The sequence below is a fragment of the Xiphophorus maculatus genome, chromosome 23 (genome assembly GCF_002775205.1).
Source record: "Xiphophorus maculatus strain JP 163 A chromosome 23, X_maculatus-5.0-male, whole genome shotgun sequence".
NCBI classification, from domain to species: Eukaryota; Metazoa; Chordata; class Actinopteri; order Cyprinodontiformes; family Poeciliidae; genus Xiphophorus; species Xiphophorus maculatus.
The window spans coordinates 4,103,374-4,129,118 of NC_036465.1; the positions used below are offsets into that span (position 1 = coordinate 4,103,374).

General features: G+C 36.8%; 1 protein-coding gene across 3 annotated transcripts; it reads right to left on the minus strand.

The window, feature by feature from the left end:
* Window positions 1-8,739: 8,739 nt before the first annotated feature.
* On the minus strand, window positions 8,740-20,379 carry LOC102229144 (T-cell leukemia homeobox protein 1-like). Of its 3 annotated transcripts, XM_023328365.1 has the most exons (5): window positions 19,305-20,378; window positions 13,619-13,831; window positions 13,172-13,409; window positions 9,595-9,775; window positions 8,740-9,109 (listed from the first exon to the last, which is right to left on the minus strand). In XM_023328365.1, the coding sequence occupies exons 1-5, from the start codon at window positions 19,762-19,764 to the stop codon at window positions 9,098-9,100; spliced, it is 1,104 nt and encodes a 367-aa protein (XP_023184133.1). In that variant the 5' UTR covers window positions 19,765-20,378; the 3' UTR covers window positions 8,740-9,097. The 3 variants fall into 3 exon arrangements, with proteins under 3 accessions (XP_023184133.1, XP_014324833.1, XP_023184134.1); XM_014469347.2 differs by lacking the exon at window positions 8,740-9,109 and having other exon boundaries at window positions 9,559-9,775; window positions 19,305-20,379; XM_023328366.1 differs by lacking the exons at window positions 8,740-9,109; window positions 13,619-13,831 and having other exon boundaries at window positions 9,559-9,775.
* Window positions 20,380-25,745: the final 5,366 nt, after the last annotated feature.

Below are 25,745 nucleotides of genomic sequence, written 5' to 3' on the forward strand. Positions count from 1 at the left end.
CAGTGTATCGTACACCTCAGCGAGCCAATAGAAAAGCAAGACGTCAGCTGCGTAGTGAAAGAACGGAGCCAATCGGACTGGAGGAAAGGCGGGACAAAGGTGGTGTTACAAGGTAAACAGTAGATGGCGCTGACGTTCTACTAGATAGATAGATAGATAGATAGATAGATAGATAGATAGATAGATAGATAGATAGATAGATAGATAGATAGATAGATAGATAGATAGATAGATAGATAGATAGATAGATAGATAGATAGATAGATAGATAGATAGATAGATAGATAGATAGATAGATAGATAGATAGATAGATAGATAGATAGATAGATAGATAGATAGATAGATAGATAGATAGATAGATACTTCATATTTATTCTCCACATAATGTTTCTTACATAAAAATTCAGAAAATACATTGCCGTAAATACGTCTGTAAGAAAAAAAAATAAAAAGCTCAAGCACACCAAAATTAACGAAGCAGGATTGCAACAAGAACCATTTTATGCACTGCAGGCTTGAAGCACTTTGTCATCAGCCTGTCATCAAGACGGTAGTGGAATCTAAGACAGATGCCAAGTATAACACCTACATGGGGATTCCCAAAGAGCAATAAGTAACAACACTTTGCATGTCTTTGTCTGGTGTACAATGAGGGAACTATAAAAAAATAAAGTTAGTGGATGGAGAAACAGAGGAGTGAGAAACTTAAAACAGCCGATGCACCTGGCACTTCACTTAAAACACTCTTCTGTTAACACCTCCACTGTGTGCCAAGTCTTGTGCTAATAGCTTTTTTGGAAATCATTGAAATGCAATTTTTTGGTGCAAAAATATCATTTCATGCTAAAAGATGCTATTTAAAATGAGTCGTTTGATGAGTTGTTTGTTAGGTGTTGATGCACCAATTTTAACTCACAACAATAAGTCTTTTAGATAGTTTGCATCATACTTTTATTGCATATTTTTGTTCAAATCTTGATTTCTTCACTGATGTATGGTAAGAATTACCATTGTGTCACTACTAAGTTTAAATCTGGATCAGTGGGAAGAGCCATCATGCGATCCAAACATGTTGATGTGACCTTGGACATTGGGCTAACCCCAAGCTGCCTATTTACCTGTGTAAGAATGTGAATGTGACTGAGTGAATGTGCTTCTAAACTCAGCACTTTGAACAGAAGAACTACATAAATGTAGTCAATTTGTTTTGTTTTGCATACAGATCAACCTCTGCTGTTTTACACAGGTGTCTATAAATACAATAATAGTTTAGTGAAGGTTTTTGGTCTGGTTTGATTGAATGAATTTTGTTTGTGTTAAGTAGGGGGAAAAAAAGAAATAATTTTAAAAAATGGGTGTAGCAAAGGTTTTCCATGTGTGTAGCACACAATAGTAAAAAGCTTCAAACATCACAGTGTTTGTTATTAAAATACTACATTTAATTATAACTTCTTTTTTTAACTGTTTTCCAAAGCATTTTATAGTCTTTGTAATACTTTCACTATCAAAGCATCAAGTCTGTAGATGTTCACCTGATTTACTGTTGAACTTAAAGGCATTTCAGTGAGTTTGACACATTCTCTGTCTTTTTATCACTTTATTAATGCACAGATGTGCATTAATAAATCTACTCTCTTCACTTTATATTCCTGGTTCAAAAACCTAAAGAGAATATGTAGTACCACAGAACAAAACAGCTCATACTTTGTGATTGTAAAATATTATTTTTAAGTTCTTCTCTGATGACTGATGCACCAGTAGCTGAACTCTATTGAGCAATCAAAGCACCAGCTGCTGATGAATAAAGGAGTCCACATCCTGTTTGCACAGAGGCTTGAAAAAACATTTTTGTACTGTCAGGACATGTTTGGAGATTAAACAGAAGGAGCATGATGTTGACAAAAAATATTGATCATATTTGCTCTGCATTTTCAAACTAATCATCTAAATTAGTATTGTCCCTTATATTTACATATTTAACAAACCATAACAGTAAAAGTCAATATTGTACTTTGCAGTATTATTAGTATGATTATTTGATCTTTTCATTTTGAAATGTGGATGGTAGGTTGTACTGAAGTCTGTATTTGCATTTCTGTTTGTGTATGCAAATGTGTACATATATAACTGAGATGTGTACCAGTGTTTTGTGCTTGCAGGTTATTTTAGCGTTGAACTATCAGGTTATTGAAAGAGCTCGTCATTCTTCACCTAAAACTGTTGCCGGTTAGTCAGAGAATGGAGTTTCCTGCTGCTGCTGCTAACTGACTCTAAAATGTAAATTTAGAAATATTTCTTCTGTGCAGATAAACAACAAAATTATGTAAATTTCTTTTAGTCTTTTTCATATTATTTAAATTTTGTTTATTTAACATATTTAAACAAGTTTTTTTTTTGCTCATATATATGTTGGAGCATATACCAATACTTCAGATGACAAATTAATTTTCTATACTTCTTTCTCGTTTCTTCAGTCTCTACTTTCATTTTTGATTTATTTTTTATTGATTCATTATCCATCTTCTTTGTGTTTTCGGTTTTTGCCCGTCTAGAGTGTTACCCCTGTTTGAATGAACAGCACAGTATGAAAAAAACTTCAGCTAATGTTAACCATTTTAAGACTTTTTACTACTGAATAAAAGAAAATTATATTTGTTTGACACAACTTTTAGGAATTAAACTTTATGACTTATTTGTGCTGAAATTTAAAGCTGAACACACTTACCTTATAAGGCAATAAATTCCAAACACTTTTCATAATATTTCACAAAATATTCTCCCGATTACAGTGTTATTATTTTTACTCCTTGATGAAGAACTTATGTTAAAAATTTTGCTTTGTACATCTCACACTATACTATAATGTATTTCTGAAACACATTTTGCTTCATCATTGTTGATGGTAGTTACTGTATTAGTTTAACTGTTTGCATACACCCTAGTCAGAGTATCTTTCTATTTGTAAAACTTGAATTGTAAAAGACCATATGGAATTAGATTTTTATCAAAAACAATTTTTTCATAAAAACTGGAACTTTAAAACTTTCAGCATCAGAACTATTCCTGAAGAACTCTTAAAGTTTATAGAGACAGGAATATTTTAAACAGTTCTATGTGTTGAGCATAATTTTTATTAATTCAAATATTTGTTGAGTAACATTTTTAATTTCTTTCATTTAAAATCTGACATTATGAGGTTGTTGTATTTATTTGTTTTTATTTATTCAGTGTCATTTTTATAATCGATTCCAAGTGCCAGTGAAAATCTCTCAGGGATGCACAGTGGAGTTGTATCCATCAAAGCTGCTTGCAGAAGCAAAAAGGCATTTAGGGGCTTGGTTAGGTGGGGGCCACAGATAAGGTACACATAATTTCTGTTGTTTTTTAATACTCTTGTCAAATATAGTGGGGTGAGAAATGAGGCTCAAAGTAAGTGACAGTTACTCACAAGTTGAACAACATGGCAAATTCTTTCAAATTGACTTATTTACTTGTGTGATTTTTTTGTACCTGTGTTATTGAATAAATGTTTGTCATTTATTGACCTCCCAAGTGGTTTACAAATTGTATATGTTTTCATCACATTCTTAGAAACTAGCATGCATGTAACACATAATGCATTAGGGGTTGGGACCTACTCACAGTGAGGGATTTTCTGTGCATATTTCTCCTGCTATGGTCCAAAAAACATGCATGTAGGAGTTAAATGGTTACTCTAAATTACCTTTAGCTGTGAGTATGTATATGCATGGTTATATGTCTTTTGTATCCCTTAGTTTTTAGAAGAGAAAACAATACAAAGTAGTCTAGGTCAAAACTATGGGTAGAAATATAACCCAAATCCTGTTGTTTTTAATTCCTACGTTGTATAGAGTATAAGAAGAAGTCAGTCTATCTGTTTGGACCAGTGACAACTGCAAACATTTTCTACTCCCAAATTATAAACAACACATTTAGCTGTATTTCTGTTCAGAAGCCAAATCAAACAGAAGACAATTCTCCAGAAATTGCAATAGAAAAGAATCTATTTGTTTTGCTTCCCACTTTTCACCAGAGCTTAAAAGTGTTTCATTTTGCTCATGTTTGTTCTTTTATTAAATTTACCTTTGAAGAATTCTTTATGCTGTTACTGACCAAATATGAGAATACAGGATTCTTTCATGCATGTATAAATATTATAACATACACAGTGAATATATTTGTCTTCAACATAATTCCTTTTAAATATCCGTTGTTTTTTTTTATTTTCCAAGTGACTCAAGCTAACGGACCGTGGCAGGATTTCATCGTCAAGGACCATGAAGGCTTTTGTCAACAAAGCTTTGCATGTCAGCACATTAGAAGCGAGCTAATACACTTTGGCACTTTCTCATAGTGTTTGCTTTTTACTGAAATCAAGCAGCTGTCAAAGCATAAAACTGGTTATAAGCACCATGGAGTGATATTATTACATCTGGTAGTCAGAAAGTTAAAGTCACTAAATTATTCCTTATGGGGAGGTGTCAATCAGATTTTATAAAATGGTGAATGTATTTTACTGCTAATGCAAAACAATTTAATCTGATAGGAACAAAACTGAATAGTTTTGCAAATCGATTTAGTTTTAAATTAAAACTCAGACTTTTATGCTTTTCAGTGATAAAGCAGCAGAATTTACAGCAGCTGCCTTAAATGTTTACTCTATTGCTCAAGAAAGGAAACAATGGATGAGTATAGACAGAGCGTGACACATAGCTCTGTGCAGTGAATAGCTTTTAGGTGCCTCTGCTCAAAACAAAGTGCTTGATGGGAATCCTGATAGAGTGTGAGCCTTGTGTGCTTGCTCTTCTCGTGTGGTGACATTTTATTGAATAAGGACACAGTGTTTGGTGGCAGTAGGAAGACAGTGAGAAAGCAACAAAAAAAAGAGAAAAACATAAAAAAAATATTTTTAAAAGCACCTGTAGGAAAACACAAAGCACGAGTATGAAAACAGCAAACGCAGGAATTTTTCTGAAATGGGCCAAGTCACGTCTTCAAGGTCTCTGGGGGTGAGAGATGAAAGCAGGATGGAGAGGAGGAAATGGGGGTTGAGGAGGCGTCACCTGGAGATCTGCCTGCTACTGACAGGATCCTAACCAGGCAAGACATCCTGAAAACCTGACTTACTGCGGCACTGTGTCAGGTTGTCGGGGGTGGGTGCACATGCAGACAGCTGTTTCAAACCACATCGTCAAACTGCTCAAAGCAAATATGAGGAGGCTTAAACAAAACACACTCCTTGTGAAATGTGGTATTTGTCATCAGCAGGTACAGCCAAGGCTAACAAGAGGCCAGTGTTGTGCTCACAGTCCAATGAAAACGAACGATTTGGTGCCATGAAGAAGAGGCGGAGTACAGCAGGGAGCGTTTTTTTGGGACGTTTGTGGCAATGATGGCTCATTTACAAGCAGGGAACATGAATGATGTGTTTACTGTTCTTCTAAACAGGCTGTTATTTGTTATGACTGAGATGATAAACACTTCCACGATAAACTGGATGCATTGATAGCGAGATGTTTACGACCGTCTGTGTGTAGGTGGCGAGGATTCTTAAAGACAACAATCAGACCAAACAAAAGGGCGGAGGCGCGACGCTCCAAAACAGGAATGATTGTTTTCCCAAAACAAACGGCGCTCAGTTTAAAACACTATTGTCATGCCTGCAGTATATACACACACAGTTACAGTAAAAAAGTGCACCCTCTTGTAATTGATGTTATTTTTTCCATGTTTATGAGGAATGATAATGATTTGATCTTACCCAGTTTCTAGAATGATCAAAATCAAACTCTTAGAGTTTAAAAACACACAAGAGATTCCACACTGTCACTAGTGTTGAAGCAAAAACTGTGGAGGTACTAAGTGACGCAAGATGGTTGCAAACCCATGTGTAGCAGCAAGCGCCCGATGGTATCTTCATGACTTTATCATTCTCACATATCGCTGGGGGAAGAATTTTGAGACATAGCTTTTTTTTATACAATATTGTTCTATTGTTAACGGGAACCAGCTTTAGCCAAACATGAGCTGTTGGAGAGAAGGCGGTTTCAGAGACATTCAGAGACTCCAATCCCCAAGCTTCACCCTTCCAGCACCATGCTTGGCAGACATGAGATAATTCTACTGATGTGCTGTGCTTATTTCACTAAACATCTCTGTTTGGTCTCATTATTCAAGAAACATAAATCTAGAAATCTCATGTTATATACAGAGGGAACGGAACGCATTGGATAATCTGTTCTCTATTACAAAGAGCATGGAGCTTATTGAGCTTATTGCTCAAAGGGAAAGAAATTGTGTTAACACACATCTGTATGCTACAGGGTAGCTTACCAACTCCCCTCCTCCATATTTAGAGGTACTTAGTTTCCAAACACAGCTTTTCCATTCTAGCATTATATTTAGTTGATAAATCATAGCAGTATGGAATCAGGTTCATTTGAGGTTAGGCAAGTAATGCTGGAACTATTCAAATGAAGTTTTCTGAAAGTTATTCCTTCTGTCCCACTTTCAGAACATAAAACAAATTACAACATTTGACAAACATAACCAGAGTAAATATAAAAAACAACATTTTCAATGATTTCATTAAACGGAGAGAAAAATCTGTCCAAATCAACTTGGCTCAAGTCATGGTTCTCTAAACCTAAAGCCACTGTCCAGCTGACTTTAGGTTGTCCTGTTTTAATCATGTAGTGTGTTGTGATTAAAACAGGACACACCACAACCAATAACCAACAAAAAAACCCCATTAATAATTAAATACAAAACTTTAAAACAAACAAGTCAAAACAAAAATTAAACACAAACCAAACCTGGATTGGAGCAAAGCTAAAACCCAGTTTTGACTGGGAACAGTAGCCCACTGTTCCCAGTCAGCTGCTGACACCTGGCCACGCCCACTTAACTTGAAAGGCACAGAAGATGAGGACACATACATTTTGGGGTCCTCACTCTAATAACTGCTTGTGCTACCCTTCACATGCCATTCACCATTTACAATAACAAGCAATGAGACTTTGACTTCGCTCTTCAACTGGTTCAATTCAGGCACAGTGCGGGTTTGTTAACCTGAACAGCCTGTTTAAGGTCGGGCCAGAGGAGACCCGATTTAACTCTTTCACTTTCACTGGCCTTTACTTTTACTATTTTTTTTTTTACTTGTTTTACTTTTTTTTAGCCATCACAAGTCAGACTTGCCTTTGATAATTGTCCAACAGCATAACCAATGTGTTCTTGATCTGAAAGGCTGATAGCTCGGCATTTCCCTTCAGGATTTTCTAACAGGAAGCAGAATTCATGCCTCCATCGGTTGCAGCAGCTGTGCAGGTGCTGAAACAGTAAAGCCGCCCCAGACCATCACTCTGCCACCACCATGTTTGACTTCTGGGCTGATGTTTTTGAAATGATCCATTTGTTTTATAATGTAACAAGAAGCACAATTTCCAGAACGCTCTACATTCACCTTGTCAGTACATAGAATATTTTCCCCAGAATCTTTTGTGCCAGTTTTTGGGAAGATGTGAGGAGGGTCTTTGTTTTCTTCATGATCAGCTGTGGTTTTGACCAGGGAACTCTACATTTTTACCCAGTTTGTTTGTAGATACTAAACTCTGACCTTAAGTGAGGCAATTGATGCACTCAGTGCTTTGAATGTTTTTTCAGGTTTTTTTCACCTTCTGGATGAGCTGCTGATGCATTCTGGGAGTAAGTTAGGTAAGCAAGGCACTGAGATTTACTAGTGTTTCATATTTTCTCCAATATCTGGGTATAGTTCCTTCACTTGGGTTTTTTAGAAATCTGTGGTTTTGGCTAATGAAACTGAACTCAGATTCAAAATGTTTGTTGATCATAGTTAATCTATAATTTAACAAAGGGTATACATATTTTTCAAATTAGAGCCAGGTTGGTTTGAATAGCTGTTTTGCTGAATGAAGAAAATCTGATTATCACTGTTTGTTTTTGTATGATACTGCGTGTAAATGAACCAAAGAATCTCTAAAAACAATGCTTTTCCCCAACACTGAGTTATTAATTATTTCTGCAAGGTAGATTTAACTTGCACAAAATAATATATTTTTATACAAATAATAGTCCTATTAATGCAAGTATTTATCTTCATTTACAGCCAAAACGAGACAAGGCAAACAGGAAGACTGGAAAGCGTGAGACAACCTGGAGGAATGACACAAATGTAATGTAATTTAGTTTTCTTCCTGATCCGCTGAACAAATGTTCCTTTAAATTGCAACAGTAAATTGCAGAAAACGAACAAACAAATCCAGGTTTCTTCATTTTAAGCCTATGCCGTACTGAAGCAAAACTCATACTTTTCTTTGTCCCCACATTTTAGCTTGTGCTGGTATTGATTTCAAACTTTAATTTATCCATGGAGGGTTTTTTGTACTGTCGTTTGGCACCGCCCTGCTCCACATGCACACATGGGAGCTGCAGTCATCAGTTTTTATGGATTAAAAAATAGCTACTGTGCTCTTTTACAGATGCAGGTCTGTTGGCATCTTACCTTTGGGTGGTTTGAAACTTTAATACGTAATCACAAGTAAATCCCATGAGGCTGACTGTTTTCTAAAATCATAAAGCATTATTGCATCTTTTTCATAATGGAGATAAAAAATACGAACAGTCAGTTGGTGAAAGAACCCAACAAACAACAGAAAGAGGCAAGAAAAGCAGAGAAGTTGGTCATCGTTTCAAAAAGTCACAATATCTTTTAATATAAAACACTTTTTTAACATAATGAGGAATCCATCATCAGGACCACTCCACTACCACTTGAGCTCTGCAGCTGGGGAGAAGATCCACCTCGACCGCAGCTGACTCCAGTGGGTCCTCCGAGTGCACACAGAAAAGGATTGAAACATGCATTTTACTACATTGTACAAAGTCATAAGCGAAAAAAATGGAGGCTGTATATTTTCCGCCACTGGCAATGAGCCTCCTGCTGCCTTGCATGATGGATCCGGAGGCAAATGAGGGGCAGTCTCAGTAGTTGGGCATGTACAGAGGTGTCCATTTGTTTCCTGGCACTTAGTGGGGAAAGTGCCTTCTTCTCTTTTAGACCGACAGCTGAAGGAAAAGCGGAAACTTGGTGTAAGGCAGGGTATGACTCAACAGACTTTAGATTTCTTAGATAACACTTGTAGACTTGCTTAATTTTGACAAACAGCATCTAAGTGCGGCTCCTGTGCTCTGAGGTCCACACAGTGTTTTTCTGTAGATCCTGACAGTAACATATAGCCGTCTCTTTCTAGGTTTGCTCCCCCACCATGTTGCTGGTAATGATCAGTGAGTGAGGAAGGACAATGTCCACTCAGTCTTACCCTGCAAAGCAAGCACCATTTTCCTTTGTCTATGATCTCCCAGATTAGTGAGAAGGTTTTAGGAGAATATGAGGAATTTCCTCACTTTTGTCCTTTTTATTCTGACGGCACTTGGATATAGGCATTTCATTCCAAACTTTGTCCCTTTCCCCTCCCTCCCTTTTCTCTTCCAGACACACATTCACACCCACACGGTCACACCACAGAAGCCACAGAGGTGACGGAGGTCACCTTATTGTCTTCTGCCCAAGGCTGCAAGTTCTGCAGGGCGTAGAGGGAGGAGTTATGCAGGCAGAGGGGATCTGGCTGCAGCGGCTGGCTCAACGTCTTCTGGAAAGCTTCCTGCTGAAGCTGCAGCATCAGTCGGTTGGCCTGCTGCCTCTCCGCCTCCCTTTCCTCTGCAGTTTGTCTCCTGTAGGAAGGAGGAGACGGATGGTCAGCGGAGAATCCTTTCAAACCAAAATTATGTTTTATTTTATTAGGCATGTACAGAAAAAAAACATGTTACATCATTGCATTTTAAGCAGGGTGTCAAATCCAGTAATTAATTTGGGTTGGTTAGTTTTTGTTTTTTTTGACTTGCCTAAAACAAATAAATAGGACAAAACAAATATAGACATTTAAATATGTGTAAACAATTTTGTGACCTTAAAACAATCAGTTCTGAAACAAATTAATAAAAAATAGAATAAGGAAGGGAAAACAATATATGCTGCACATGAAGGAGCCGATTCATGTGCAGCATATGAATTGGCAAAAATCAAAATCTGACAAAATATAAAATTCACAATAAAAACATTGCAGAAAAAAATAAGATAGAAAAGATATTATGGACAAAACAAATAACAGCAACAAAATATGTTGGCTGCAAATATCTATTCTTTAGGAAATCCTTTTTTGCTGTTATTTTTATATTTTTATTTAACAAGTAAAAAGTAACGTCTTGACCAAACTGTTAAAAAATTAGATAACTAATATACAAAGTGAGTTAAAATATCAAAATAATTGCATTATGAAAAGGTACATATTAAGAAAAATAACTCATTAATAAAATTTTTTACAGCCAAAATGCTATAAAGAGAGAACATTTTAATTCTATTTCCATAAAAAAACGAACAAAATAATCAATTAAAATACAAATTTATTTTCACCAATTCCTTAGTTTCATTGATTTGTTTATTTTTTGTAAAGAAAAAAGAAAAAACAAGTATTTACAGTAACTGTTCATTCTAAGAAGTTGTAAACAAAAATGCTAAAATCAGGCACTGCTGGAATTTAGTTGAAAAAATAATTCACAACAAACTCAAATTTCCTTATAAAATTGCAGAAATGGTAGAACTTTTATTAACATTAATTTCCTGATTTCCTAGAAAGATCACTAATAATATTTTTTCTGATGAATCTAATGTTATGCAGAGAGCAAGGCTATAAACAGAAAGGGAAACACGTTGCATGTGAAAAGCTCCTTATCTGCAAACTGGTTGCTGCACCTGAATATTTATTCAGCTCCTGCACTGCAGGATCAGCTCCAGGCCCAGACGGCTGCTGATTGACACGAGTCACAAGAGCTGGGGAGGAGCGGTGGGAGGGTGTGCCTCAAGGTGAAAACTTACATCTGCTTTTCTGTTTATTTCAGAGCAACACCAGTAAAGCACATCCTGTACATCCGGTACGACCATTAATAGAGGAGCTTATACTGACATGGGGATATTTGAGTTTCTAAATGTACCTCCGTTTCTCCTTAGATGTAGGTGAAATATTGATTTTATTTAGAACCTATATGATTAAAGAACTAAATTTAACATTCAGATCAATCACGTGTTTGAAACATTAGTAATTTGGGACTCTGTTCTTGATGTTTGTGCAAATTGCAGCAATAAATCTTCAGAAAGGAGAGTAGTGAACAAAAATAGCTGCTCAACGGTGAAATCTGAATGGTAGGTAGGAGTCAGGAGCACACCTCTGAACACCCCCTCTTTCACGCACACCAACCTCCATCCATTAGCCACACATTATTGTTAACAGCATTATCATAATCCGATTCCCCTGCTGTTGATTTGATCATCGTCTTGTTACCAGCGTGGTCGTCACGCAAAGACATCCCTCACGCTCATCCGATCAGATGCAAGACTAACGGGGGGAGCGTGGCATAAATCTCAGCAAAAGTAGGAATCAGAAAAATGAGTTAAGCCAATTCCCCCGTTGCGCTTGTGACATGGCGCTCAGTCAGGATACGCTTTGCTGGTGTTTTATTGTGAGCAGACTCATTTTATTACAGCCTGTGGTGCAGACTCAGACTGGATGATGTAATTGTTTGGAGGATTTTCATGCAAAAGCAGTTTTTTTTTTCTATAGCAAAATACAATAAACTACAGAACTTGACAAAAGTATTTATGCCATTCTAACCTTTTTTTTTACAATAATTTATGTAAAAGCAACAAACTTCAAAATATTTTGTATTGGAATTTCTTATGACAGTCCACCATAAAATAATCCATAACTATGAGGTGGAAAAACTTTTTAAATTTTGCATTCAGGCCCTTTCTCTTTGATAGCAACAAATAAAATTCAATTGTCTGCAGATATTGCTTCGTCAGGAAATGAAGTTTGTTTGTGTGTGATATAATCTTACATTCTTTACACACTATTCCTACTGTGAATCTTGGTGATGACAGCATCATGCTGTGGGGAAGCTTTCCAAAGTTAATGGGAAAAATGACTAGAGACAGCAGGAGACTCAAAACATAAAGCCAGAGCTCCAAGGAAATGGTTTAGACAAGGCTTGACCAAAATCTAACTGAGAGTTTGTGCCCATACTTACAAATTCACATTCATAGCAACTTTTTGAAAAAAAAAAAGAATTAAATGAGAAGAAAAACTTGTACTTTCTAAACATCTAAAGCTGCAAAGCCACAAAACACTTGCAAATTCTAATTTCCTCTCTACAATATGAATTAATCTAAGCCACACTTTACAGATTTTAATTCACAACACAAATTCATGCTTTAGTCATCAATTTCTTTTTATGTCAAGATTAAACATTATGTTGTGTTTCTCTCCCACACAAAATCCCAAAAATATACAACCAAGTTTGTGGTTGCAATTTAAGAAAAGAGGTGGTATTAAATTCGTAAATCACCGTATCAATAAATTTACTCCAACCTGCAAAAACTTTTTACCTGTTTTCTAACTGCAACGATTATAAAAAAAGTCATTTAAAAATCATTAAGGTCATTTAAACATAAAAACCCTTAAGGTAATGACTTAAGGTAATTTAGCTCTCTGTAATTTGCTTTTGAAATATGCGTCCTGCTCCTTTAACAATGGGCAGGGCATTATAATTTGATTTTCTACTCGTTTACCTCCAAATGACTATAAACAACAGTTGGAATGAAGTGAAAGAGCATGTGTGTGTGTATGTGTGTGTATGGATTTGGCAGACGGCTCCTCCTGTGAGTGTTTCAGTATTGCTTTGGACAGCAGGTTTCTAAAAGGCCTTTCAGGAGCCTCACCAGTAATTGTGCTTGGTCAAGCGAACTGGCCTCGACAGGCAGCTAAGCTAAGCAGAATAGGTGTTGAGTTTTACAAGCTCTTCAATGCTTCAGCTTCAGGCCATTGTGCTTAAGGTAAGATGTAGGTGAGCAGTTTAAGAAAGTAGTGACATCCAGAGCTGTCCGTTTATGACAGAAGTAAAAGCTGACATCCTTGTCAGATAAAATGTCTTAAATCTCTTTGTTTTGCTTTAAGGGATCCGATTTGAAGTGAAGAAAACAGAAATGAACACCCCTTCCCCTTTCTGCAGTCTTACCGCCATTTTGTCCGCCTGTTCTGAAACCAGGTCTTGACTTGTGCATCTGTCATCTTGAGGGCCTTCGCCAGAGTGGCACGCTCAGCCGATGCCAGGTACTTCTGCCGATGGAAGCGTTTCTCCAGCTCACAGATCTGCACCCGGCTGAAGGACGTGCGGGGCTTTTTTCTCTTGGGCGGCGTCCGGTTCTGGTAGGGGTGGCCGATGCGTCGGGTCACCGAGAAGGGTGAGAGGGCGGCTGGAAAATTGAGTGGGGAGAAATAACTTGTTTCACTTTTACAAAATTTAAGATATAAATTATATTTCACAGGTTTTTGAAGACTCATATGGACACAATATAGAAAATGCAAAACCTAGATGAATAAGCAGCACTTATTTTAAACACAACGCTTTAAAAGAGACCTGATTTGATAAAATATGATTATTTAATTGTCAGGGGAGACTCACCTGGGCAAGCCCCCTTTGGAAAAGGATAGTCTGCCAGAAGACCATTGCTGTCTCGCAGGTGAGCGAGTTCTGGGTAATAGCATTTTGCTAATGTCTCCACCGTGCTCCAGACAGGGACCCTGCCGATGTCTCCCTTGGGGAGAGGACAGAGTGACCCGGCAGCCTCCGGCCCCCCTGTGGCCTCCCCAGCTCGGCTCTCCTCTGCCTCCTCCCCTAAAGGAAAGGGAGACATAGTCAGGTCCCACATCTGGAGTACAGCAGCAGCAGTCGGGCTGGCACCGACCCATAGCAGCTAATCATATGAAGAGGGCCTGAATGATGAACAGACTCTATTTTAATGACATTTACTGCTGCTCTCTTAAAGTTGGTCATTTTTACCACAAAATGAGATATGTCTCATTCAGAGAAAATGAGAGTGGACTTGCAGGGTTATTAAGATAAATCAAGCACAAACAGGCCATCCAGAGAAAGCTTGAATGAGCTGGAACGTAAAAACACAGAAGCTAGAAGCAAATTCTATTTAAACAAAGCACAATCAGATTTAAACAAAATGGATATTTGCACAAAAATCGTTTAATTCTGTCACTAAAGCTTTAAATTCTGTCAAGTGAAATGGTTTGTATGTAAACAATGATTTTCTCTGCACAATGCTTTCGAAATCTGTTATGTGGCAACTACTCAGGACGTCATCCTGTCAAGAATGACAGAAAAAAAAAAACACTTTCTCAGTTAGAGCCAAAACGACAAATTGCTTTTTTGCATATCTGGTAAATGACAGTTGGATTCCACTTTGAAGTTAGCAAGGTGAAAGCTTAAGAATGCATCACTGCGGACTGCAGCTATTCAGCATAGCAATAATTAAAGGGATGTTTTATTGTTTTTGAATTTAAGAATAACTTGATAGAATATAAATAAACCAAATTCACTTCAAAATTTAAAATATTCTGACTAGTTAAGCTTAAACTGGATCATTTGAAATGAAATTTAAAATTCATAAAACCTTTCCTCTGATTGGTTTGTAAAAGTACACAAAAGGCATTTGGACTACTCTCAATTAAGAGAAGCATAAAAACCACTGCAGGTTAAATCTGACTTGTTCAGGGCTGTGCTAAAGCTAACATGCACACAGTTTGTGTTTTCCGAACCTCACATGCAGGGTATTAATGACAACTTATCCTCTGCATCATAAAATATCTATGAATCCTGTCTATTTTGTCAGCCGTGGGTAAACAGGTGATCAATAAATGTAATGAGATCGTCGGCCATAGATCCACTCTGCAGCCCACATTCTCCTTCTGAAGCTGAATGGAAATCAAATGCTAAAAAAAGAGAAAAGAAAAAAGCAAGAAAAAATTAAACAAACAGTGCATGTTTGTGTCGTTCTTTCCCAGCAAGCTGTTTGCCTGCTGTCTTACAGGCTGTTTATTTGTTTTTGTTTTGTCAGAGAAGCTCACCAGGAGCCAAAATGAATATGAAAACATCTGCATAGGTGTCCCCCCCGGGGCTGCGGCTGCTGCTGCTATCAGAGTTTCAGCAAGCTGAAAATTCATTTGCCCGTACACACGATGACAATTTGGATGGGAAATGGAACACGAAGCTATTATCCGTGCTGCAGTCATTTCCAAGGAGCTGCGAGAGTCCCCTGATGGTGCTGAACACGATTGGCAAATTGAGGCGCACACGAGCAAATGATCTGTAAAGAACAGATGAGCTACTAGATTGTGCTGTAACAGTGGGTCACATAAAGTTTACATCGGCGCTGTGTGAATTAGCAGCACACATTTAGAGCCTGACACAGAAAGCAGGCCTAACCCTGACCTCTCTGTTTCCTCCTCTTATTGTTATTTTTAATCTTCTGTGATATTTTTATTGGCTCATAATACAACTTAACATTATGTGTTCACTTTGATAATCGCTCAATAACAATAAAACGGCAATTGCACCCAACTGATGCACCTTTTGGGACATGGATAACCCTCCATGGTATTTAATCAGGACTTTACACAAACAAAAACTCAGTTTTATTTCTATAACTTCACTATAAGTGGACTGCAACACCTTTATAGCCATTATCCTTGATTTTTAGAGAAATTGTTGCTTAAATCATCTTGGAGCCTTACAGGTCACGGAGGGAGAACACGGAGGAGGCCTGTTGTTGCTCCCAGCCGCAGGTCTGGCCAAATAATCCTACATTAGGAGGCTATTTCAGGCCATCTGTGGCCTAACTAATGGGCCAGGCACATACGAGCACGTTCAGAGGCAACCAAACGAGCTGCAGGCTCTTTTGGAGCTGCCAACTGCAGCAAGGCATTGCCTTACAGACTCTGAAATGCAGCTGAACTTGTATCACATGTGTGCTGCTGTAATGCATGAGCCAGCTGTAAAAGCTTTCATGACCTGAGGTTGTAGAAACTGTGCAGAATATAAGGAAATGGCAGAAAAATGATAAGTTTTATAGTTTATAGCCAAAATTGCCAAAGCACAATTCAATTGTTTGTAGAATATGAGCATATTTTGTGACTTTTTCTTGTGAATATTAGATATTTGAATTTTCATATGTACAGTGGTAACAAATGATCATAAATAACATTGTATTATATTATTCAAGGAGCTGCTTTATTTAATAATAACATTTATTACAATAAAATAACAGTGTTAGTAATTTTATGTATAATTATCAATTTAATAGTGTTGACATAGAAAGGTGTAATCAGTTTAACGGCCTGTGTGGAGTCGATCCTTCATGGGTCACATGAAACTCTTCCAACATAAAGGGAAAAGGAAATAAAAGCAGAAATTCTACAAAATAATTGGACTTTTACTCCTTCTTTATTAAGATGAAGAAGCGAAAAAGAAGAAAGAAACGGGTGGAAATACAAAATCTTTTTCCCTCTGTAACACAATTTAGCATACGCATTATCGAAAAAATAAAATGCCACCGTGGAGAATATGTTTCCCATAATAAAACCACTTATACTTAATAACACTTCTCAGTGACAGCGCCTCCCTTCCCCACTGCGGATATTACCTCCGCAGCAATCTAATAAATATATCCGCGAAGGATTCTAAGGGGGGATATTGAAATATAACGTGAACATACATTGCTATTTATTACACAACACGGGACAAAAAGGAGAGGACTCTGTTTTCCGTCACCGTGAAATAAAAACAAGCAGCGCGGGGAGGAGTTCCGCTGCTCTCACACACATTTACTGCAGAGAGAAAAGACTCTAATTATGCTTTATTGCTGCTAGGTGAATTATGGAGCTGCTCATCTGTATCATGACACTGAAATGCGTCAACAATCCACATTATTGATGCATGATAATCGTGATCATCTTTATTCTTATTATTGGCGGAAGTGTAAATGCTAAAATTGGTCATTTATTACCTGGATTACTTAAGATTTTGCTCGGATTTATTCATTTAAATAAGTCGTGCTCAGATTCGGCTGTGAATTATGTTTCATCTAACACATTGTTTACATTTACTATTTATTTATTGCATATTTAGTTGGTTGTTTTAAGGGGTTTTATTGTTTGAGGTTATACCTCCATGAACTACTTAATATCGAACGTATTGTTCTTGTTTCTTTGATTGATATTTAATTTCACGTCTTAATTTTGCTTATTAAAGCTAATAACTAATTGAAATTATATATATGCAATTTATTTATTCTCTTTCTTTGTTATGATCATCTGAGCGGTACCCCCCTCCACCAAAATTAGAAAATCAAATAGTAAACCTAAAACTTTAAACTTTATAATCTATTTAACAAGATATTATCACACATCAACTAGGATTGATTACGGGATGAATTGATCATATTTAGGCAAAATGAACCTAAAATATGACATAAATCAGCTCTGAGTGATTGGGTATTAGATTATGACTCTTTTTGCAGATTGAGGCTCATAACGTCCTGTATACATCTTCATTTTTTTTTTTTTTTTGCGCCTGTCTGCTTTTGCGTTGGCCACCGTGATGAATGGTGGTGAATTTCTGCCCCATATTACGTGAAAGACGAGAATCTGCGGCGCAGTTTAACGGGTTTTGTTTACATCCGCGCTAAACGAGCTGCAATGAACGCCAGAGTTGCAGAGCCCGAAAGCCTTTTGGCAAAACGTTGAGCTGATTTGAGCTGCACTGCAGGGCATTTTTTCCTCCTCTGGTTTCATCCTGGAGAGGCGAGGAGGAGAAAAAAGAAACGCGGAGAAACATTCAAACTTGCTGGAAGGAGAGATGATTTCTAGTTTTTTATAGGAAACGAAACGGGACAAATCTGGAGTGTTTCTGCGTCCTGATGAGGGAAAGAACCACGCAGGCGCTGCTGCTGCGGATCTTTGGCTGATCAATACAGAGGGACGAATATAAGCAGCAAAATAATTACACAAAGCCGAGAGAAGTTAAACGAAGGGCCCTCTGTGACTATGAGTAAAATTGATAAGTCTATTTACACTGTATCTTTTTGCAGATGACATATCGTCCACTAGTATTGAATAATTAATTACGCAGAAGGAGCTGAAATATGAATATTTAATGAGTGGCGAGGACGACGCATTTCCAGGAAGTTTATCATTTTTATTCTTAAATCTAAGCGCTTATTGAAAAAGTAAAAATATGAATCGATGTTTCCCAAAATAAAAAGCCCGTTTTATAGAATAATAAGCAGTAACATAATCTATAAAATATATATCTGCTTGTTTTTATAACTCAATTTATTGTTTTACAAACTTAATTACGGGTTACGTGTTATAGTTAATAGAAATATGAAAAATCATAAAAGCAAAAGTTTTTGGAAATTCCACTCAAAAGGCAAATAAGGATTCAGTTCATTTTCTATTTATTTTTTAAACATCTGTGAATGTGGGTCACGTATAAAAATACATTTAACCATATGCAACAGATAATGAGATTAAGATAAACTGACAAAATATCACTAAAAAATAGTCAGTTTTCGTTTTTAAAATAAGAAATTAGGTTTTATTTTAATTAGTTAAATGTTACGATTACTTTTATTATTTATGTTTCTATTAAACAAATAAATTAGGAGCAGAAACCACGAAGCTCATACAGTTAATTACAACATTTAGGTTATTATTCTGTGAATTTTTTTTTTATTTTAAGCAGTAGCGAAATAATCAGAATAAACTGGAGTTCAGTCCTGAACTCATTTCAATTTTATTTTATTTCAATAATAATAATAATAATAATAATAATAATAATAATAATAATAATAATAATAATAATAATAATAATAATAATAATAATAATGTATTTTCTGTGACACATCCTTTTCTCCATTGTCTCAAAGAAGAAGAAAAAAAATCATTCATTCTCATAAAAAAGCGGGGAGAGTCGTTATCCGTCATCCGCTGTAAATGGAGAGTGATCGTCCAATACTGATTCATCAGCACGTCTGTGTCAATTTCAGCTCTCGTTCATCAGGCTGCCCTTCCAGCATAATAAAAGTGACTCTGTGAGCTCATATGATTCGTTACAGATTACAACCTAAAAATTAAAACATATCTTCGCTTTGCCTGCACAATCCATCAGTCATTTTCTATTTGTATCAGTTAGTGACTAAATTGTCTGAATTTAATTTCACAGTAGAGTAAATCCACCTGGAAAGAAAAATGAAAGAAAAAGTGTTTTTTTTTTTTTGTTTGTTTGTTTGTTTTTTTACCTGTTAGTCTGTCCTTGGCAAACCTCCTACTGCTCTCCATCCATGGGAAGGTGAAGTTGGCCGGGTTGCCCATCCCCATGCCAGGCACAGCGGGGATTCCTGGGGGCGGATGCGGCGCGGCAGCCGCTGACGGTGGAGGCGGAGGGGGCATCGGTCTGTGGGCCGGCACCCGGATCACCCCGCCCGAGTTCCCGGAGTTCACATTTACGTTCATGTTCATGTTCATGCTGACGTTCATGTTCATGTTGACGTTGTAGGAGCAGGCCGGGTTGTAGACGCTGTTGTAGCCGTTGCTGTAGACGTTGGGGGCCAGCGCGTAATCCGGGTCGCCGGTCCGGTTGGGCAGCATGCAGCCGCTGGACTGGTCCGAGCTGTTGAGGATTTGGTCGATTCCGAAGCTGATAGGCTCATGCTGCTGCTGGTGTGTCTGGTTCACCTCCTCGATCCCAGTATGTTCCATAGTTTATTTCAGTGATGGTCTCACTATTTTAGATTTGTAGTATTTTTCGAGTCTGGGGAAATTAAGCACTTGCTGTTACAAGACTGTTCTGCTGAATTTAAGCATCAACTCCCAGGAAACCAATAACGCGTCCGGTGCTATCCAAAATCATGCCATTATTTCTGTCCTGCATTGGGATCGGGTGTTTCCTAAATTAAATGCCAATCCGTCTGGCGTAGCCTATCCATCTTTAACAGAGCTCTCTTTCCCAGTGAATTAGCAACGAAGAGCTGATCAACGAGGAAAACCCGTCGACGATGGTTTATCCAAAGAAGTTTACTCACTGACCAAAATCCGTGATTCTGGGATGAAGCAGCTCTCTGGAGAGACTTGATGCGCTTTGTTCGCCTACTATCGCAGAGGCAATCCATACGCAGGAAACATGGCAAAATAACCGAGCTCCTCGGATCAAAAACAAAGCAAGAAAAACCGGGACAAACCCGAGGAAGCGGGAAAAAAAGGAAAAACAACAACAGTATAATAACAAAGCGCTGACCTCGCAGGCTCGGATATTAATTGGAGGTGAGCGCTGAAAGAGGGCTCTGTTGTGCTGAATGGCGAAGTGCACTTGCAGGCGTTTCAGCAGGTGAGCCTGCCCTCTGCGTAACAGCGTAAAACGCAGCCATTCGGTCCTCCAGCCAGCCAGCCCTCCCTCTCATCCCTCATTCTCCTCCTCCTCCCTCCATCAGGACAGTTGTTTTGCTCGGATGTCTTAAAGAGGCCGCAGCAAATGTTGTGCACAGCTTTTCTGGTGTTTTAGGATTTGTGCGTTTTAATTCAACAGCAGTGCGCTTTTAAATTGAAACTAAAGATGCAACAATCAATCCGCCAGCGATCTCTATTAAGTGGGTCAAGCATAGATTTCTTTACAATAAGTGACTCACACAATGTTTTTACTATAAATGTATCATCCAAAAGCATGCTTAATTAGTTATTGAACTTTGGTTCAGGAACTTTCTGTTTGAGTCAAACCCGCTGCCTTCATCAGAGCTTGCAGCGCATTTCCTCTCTTTTATACACCATGGTAAAGTCATCAGGAAAAGAAGAAAAAAAAGAGATTCGGCCAAACCAATTCTGATTCCAGCCCAAAATAAAACCGGAAGTAGGTATGGACTACGAAATTTCTGACTGAACCATCTCTAATAAAAACTGTTCTGACATAAAATATTTTGAGACATCCGATTTATTTTTCTTGTAACTGTAACCTATGTAGTCATAAAAGATTATAAATAAACAAATAAATAAAAAAAGATAATCCTTCAAATACAACATAAAAATAAATAATCATTTAAAAATGGCTAAAAATCTTAATTTAATAGTTTACTGTGATTGTTTATTACAATTTGAAAATATTGACTCAAGACTTTTATTGTTACTGTTACTGTAACCTGCCTAATAAATGCATATCCAACCAATTGTCTTAACTACAGCACTGTAAGCCCCGCCCTTTCATTTTGAAGGGAATGTCTCACTTGTCAAACAATTATTTGCTCTTCTGCAGCATGGTCAAAATTATTACATTTGTTAATAAAAACTACATGAAAAACATTTGTTAAATTGTACACTTAGTAAATTATTTGTGTCTGCTTTCAGCTGTTGTTTAAATGTTTATATATGTATTGAATTGTGACACTGCTGGAGCTCCATAGTCGCTGTTTCAAAAAACTAATACATTAAACCAACAAATTCACTTTTTTCATTAATATCAGATAGTATAATATGTTTATCCAATCAGGATCATTGATCTGTAAGGTTTCCTTCACAAGTTTTTGGGCCAAAGACTGAAGGGTGCAGAAGGGACCCATTTTGGACTCTTGAGAAGGCGTCTGTTGTTGAATTTGTTTGGGAACTTCCCAGCAGAGGATATTAAGTTCATGATGGTCTTATTTACTGGTCCTCGTTGCTCATGCAATTAAAAGGAAAACACATGAACCATCAAAGCTGGTCAACAAACAAACAAACACCAACAAAAAATATCAAATGGCCAACAAGACTAAAATGGCATTATATCATACCCAGATCCTAAGTGTTGGAGTTTACATCAATGCATTTTGCAGAATGCGTGCGCTACGATGCACAGCGAGCAGATTTATGCGCGTGAGGCCGGTTGAAGCAATAATTTGTTGCACTTTGAAGGAGAATGAAGCCATAAATTAGATGATGTCGGGAAGTGCGAGGCGCATATAGGCCTGGTTAAAAGGCACTGATGGGCCCATTTCACCACAAAGTAATGAAATGTAAACCCAGTGAGAGATAGATAGATAGATAGATAGATAGATAGATAGATAGATAGATAGATAGATAGATAGATAGATAGATAGATAGATAGATAGATAGATAGATAGATAGATAGATAGATAGATAGATAGATAGATAGATAGATAGATAGATAGATAGATAGATAGATAGATAGATAGATAGATAGATAGATAGATAGATAGATAGATAGATAGATAGATAGATAGATAGATAGATAGATAGATAGATAGATAGATAGATAGATAGATAGATAGATAGATAGATAGATAGATAGATAGATAGATAGATAGATAGATAGATAGATAGATAGATAGATAGATAGATAGATTCTGCTGTGAAATGTGGCGCATCTGATTTGCACAAATTATTTAACCTTTCTTCGCCCGAAGCGACGACGTTGATCGCCGGGGTATCAATTCAATAAAGATGAAAAATGGTTCATAATAAAAGCGCGACACGGGGAAAAACGGATTTAATATATCACCGTTTTATTACGCACTTATTTCACTTTCCGTGCGAATAAAGATATCTCTCAACTGCACAAGGTGGCTAGAGGGAAGCATAAAAATCAATTGCGTGAATGCGGGGCCATATCAATAACGCGGCTCGCGGACGATGAACGGGCGCGAAGGAAAACACCGCTGCAGTTCGGCCTGTTTATGTTTGCGCGTCACTGGGAAATGAATTGAACAGGGAGGAAAGGATGCAACGAGCCTCAGATCAGTTTACCGACGAGGTAATTGGCCATTTATGCAAAACCAGGAGGATCTAGGGGCAGGAGGAGGGAAAATAATGTTGGATAGACTGTTTGGGCTGTAAGACATCTCTCTTTTTCTGTGCATGTGTAATGCTGCTGCAGAAATGTAATGCAATTTGCACAATATTTGGGAGCATTGTGCAGCTCCCAAAGCTGGGCTTCCCGATAGCAACCCTGCCAACTGAATCAGTCGAAAACTATCAGAAATAAGGCGCCTCCCCTTCTGAATTGCACTTTATACAGTTTTATAAGAACATTTTGTGATTTTCTAATTAAGCCGGACTATTCGTCACGAAGACCAGCCGGCCCAAAGAACAAGCGAACCAACAGCGGGTCCCAAACACACAAACATTAAAGATATGAATTTTTGCATTTATTAACATTGACTGTTCTTTGACAGAACAAAAAACTAAACAAAAAATAAATAAATAAATAAATAAATAAATAGAGATATATTCTTGAAGATGTGCATTAATTTGGGACGTTTGAAATGTAATAAAATTTTACTATGATCATAGCTCATGTTTGTTAGATAAGTAAAATGTCTTTGCAATGGTTATATTCCAGCACAATTTATAATCAACTATTACTTAGCGAAAATCAGATGTCATACAAATACAGTCTGTAGAAACTTTATTCATTGTGGCCTTGTTTAATTTTTGCCTTTTATCAAATGTTCCAAGTTCAGTATTGTTATAATTATTTATAATTTATTTATATAAAATAATTTCTTGAAATATTTCATTTATCTCTCCATTGCAATCATAAAGTATCCCAAAGTTTTATTAGACTGACATAATTTTTGTATCTTCAGCAAATTAAGTGAATTTAGAATTTTCAAATTATATACCATGTATGTATTGTAAAAAAAGTTTAGTACCTATATGGAACCTGTGGTAAACCACAGGTTACATTCTATCTCTGAACATATTGATTTTTGTTATTAAGGTAGCAAACATCAATATGAATGTGGTGTTGCTGTAATATCTGAGCAGTGAGTTTAACATTGTTTATTTAAATCTTCAACTAGCTACATTACTCCCATCCAGGTGGACCTGATAGCTTTAAAACCATACTGGCAATTAATCAAAGAACATATTTTATTCTATTAAAATTGCTAAGATTCAGCAAAACCTTTTATGCTAAGATGGAAAACTAAAATCACAAAATTCAGTTTGTTTCTTAAAAATGAGTTCAAACATTCATAATCATTTGGTATATAATATTTAAATTGTCAAATTAACAGATTGACAAATGTAGTAATTACAAACATGCAACAAATTTAATATTTTATGCTTACTATAACTATAAGCAAATCTTAATGAATAATTTCCAACTTTCTATGATACATGAGACTAATAATTCTTCCTCCTCAATTCATTTAGAGCTGCTATGTTCTTTATTATCAGTGTTATTGGTTTGCTAAGGCGAGGGGGCAATGGCTACACCTATAAATTTGAAATATCAGTATCATATCCATATTTTGCATTATTAAAGACTTGAAGAGGAAAGGTCAAGCTTTGATAAATTGTAGGGTTTTTTTCATATTTTGATGATAATTTTAGTACTTCAAAACATATCATTGCAGATTAAAAACAATTTAACGACTGTGGAAATTTCAATTTCAGATCAAATCAGATAAAACACCAAAAGTATGCCCCCCATCCCATTCTTGTTCCGGCCCCATCAAAGCTTCAACAGACTCTGTTGATACGTTTATGTAAAATATTCAGTTGAAGAATAAAAAAAGTTTTTATATAAGCAATTTTATGAGTCAGTTCTTCATTTGGTGTTTGTCTATTTGCACGCTGAGCGCAGCTGTAAAACCTGTAACCATCAGGAGCAATATCACAGATCTCTTTATTGAGACTGACAAGCCGATCCGTCCTCATCAGGACACCAAGTGTCTCTTTTCATTATTCTCACCAGTTCAGGCTGTTGGCCGTGATTAGCTCCCGCGTCTGCTGTTGGAGGGAAGCACCAGGGGATGACAGAGATTTGTTTTAAAGTTATCTCATTTCTAATGTGCAGTCTGGGACTCTTTCTGGATGTGTGTGAATGTGTTTGTATTGATTGGGGTATTTTGGGATTGTGATGAAAGGATTTTATTCAATCATTTTAAAAGCACCAGAACACACATATTTTTAAGGACACATCTTAGAAAATAATTCATATTCAGCTCTGTTTATAGCTGTTTCCACATACGCCTATGACCAGGGCCAGCCTGAGGTATAAGTGAAGTTTGCGGTGGCTTAGGGCACTTGAATTCACACAGGATAAATTTACCAGTAGCAGGAAAGCATTCATATGTTATCAGGGTCATAATTTATAGCTGATTTGATCAAATATTCCATGCTGTCAGAGCCTGTAAACAAAGCAAGCTTTTCCTGAGAATGCAACAACAACTTGGCCTTCAGGTTCTGGAAATGGTTTAAGTGAGATTAAAAAATATTAATTACATTTCACTATAATGTTACTGTAGATGTTGAGCCAAACAACCGCCACACTGTGTCAATGTCTGAAAATAAAATGGAATAAACTAAAATTTAATAGAATTCACTTTTTACTTTCAGTGCATGGCTGAAATGAATGATTGCTTAGTCAGATTTTTTAAAACAAAAAACCTACAGGAAACTTTAAAGAACAGCGTTAAACATTAAATAATAACTGAATAAATATAAAACAACACAGTTTTTTTATTAGCATTTCATCCCATAGGGTAACGTGATTGATGAGTCAGTAAATTCATTCTGGTAGTCGTAATTCTTTAGTGAGTTACTAAAATAGCTGCAAAACAAGTTGTTTTCAATGCAGAATTCAAAAATGGTAAAGTATATCAACAAAAAAATAGGTTGACGGTGCAGTGGGACCAGTGGGAAGCCTTTACTTCTATCCTGGACATCTTGGGCCTGTGACCTACATCTAG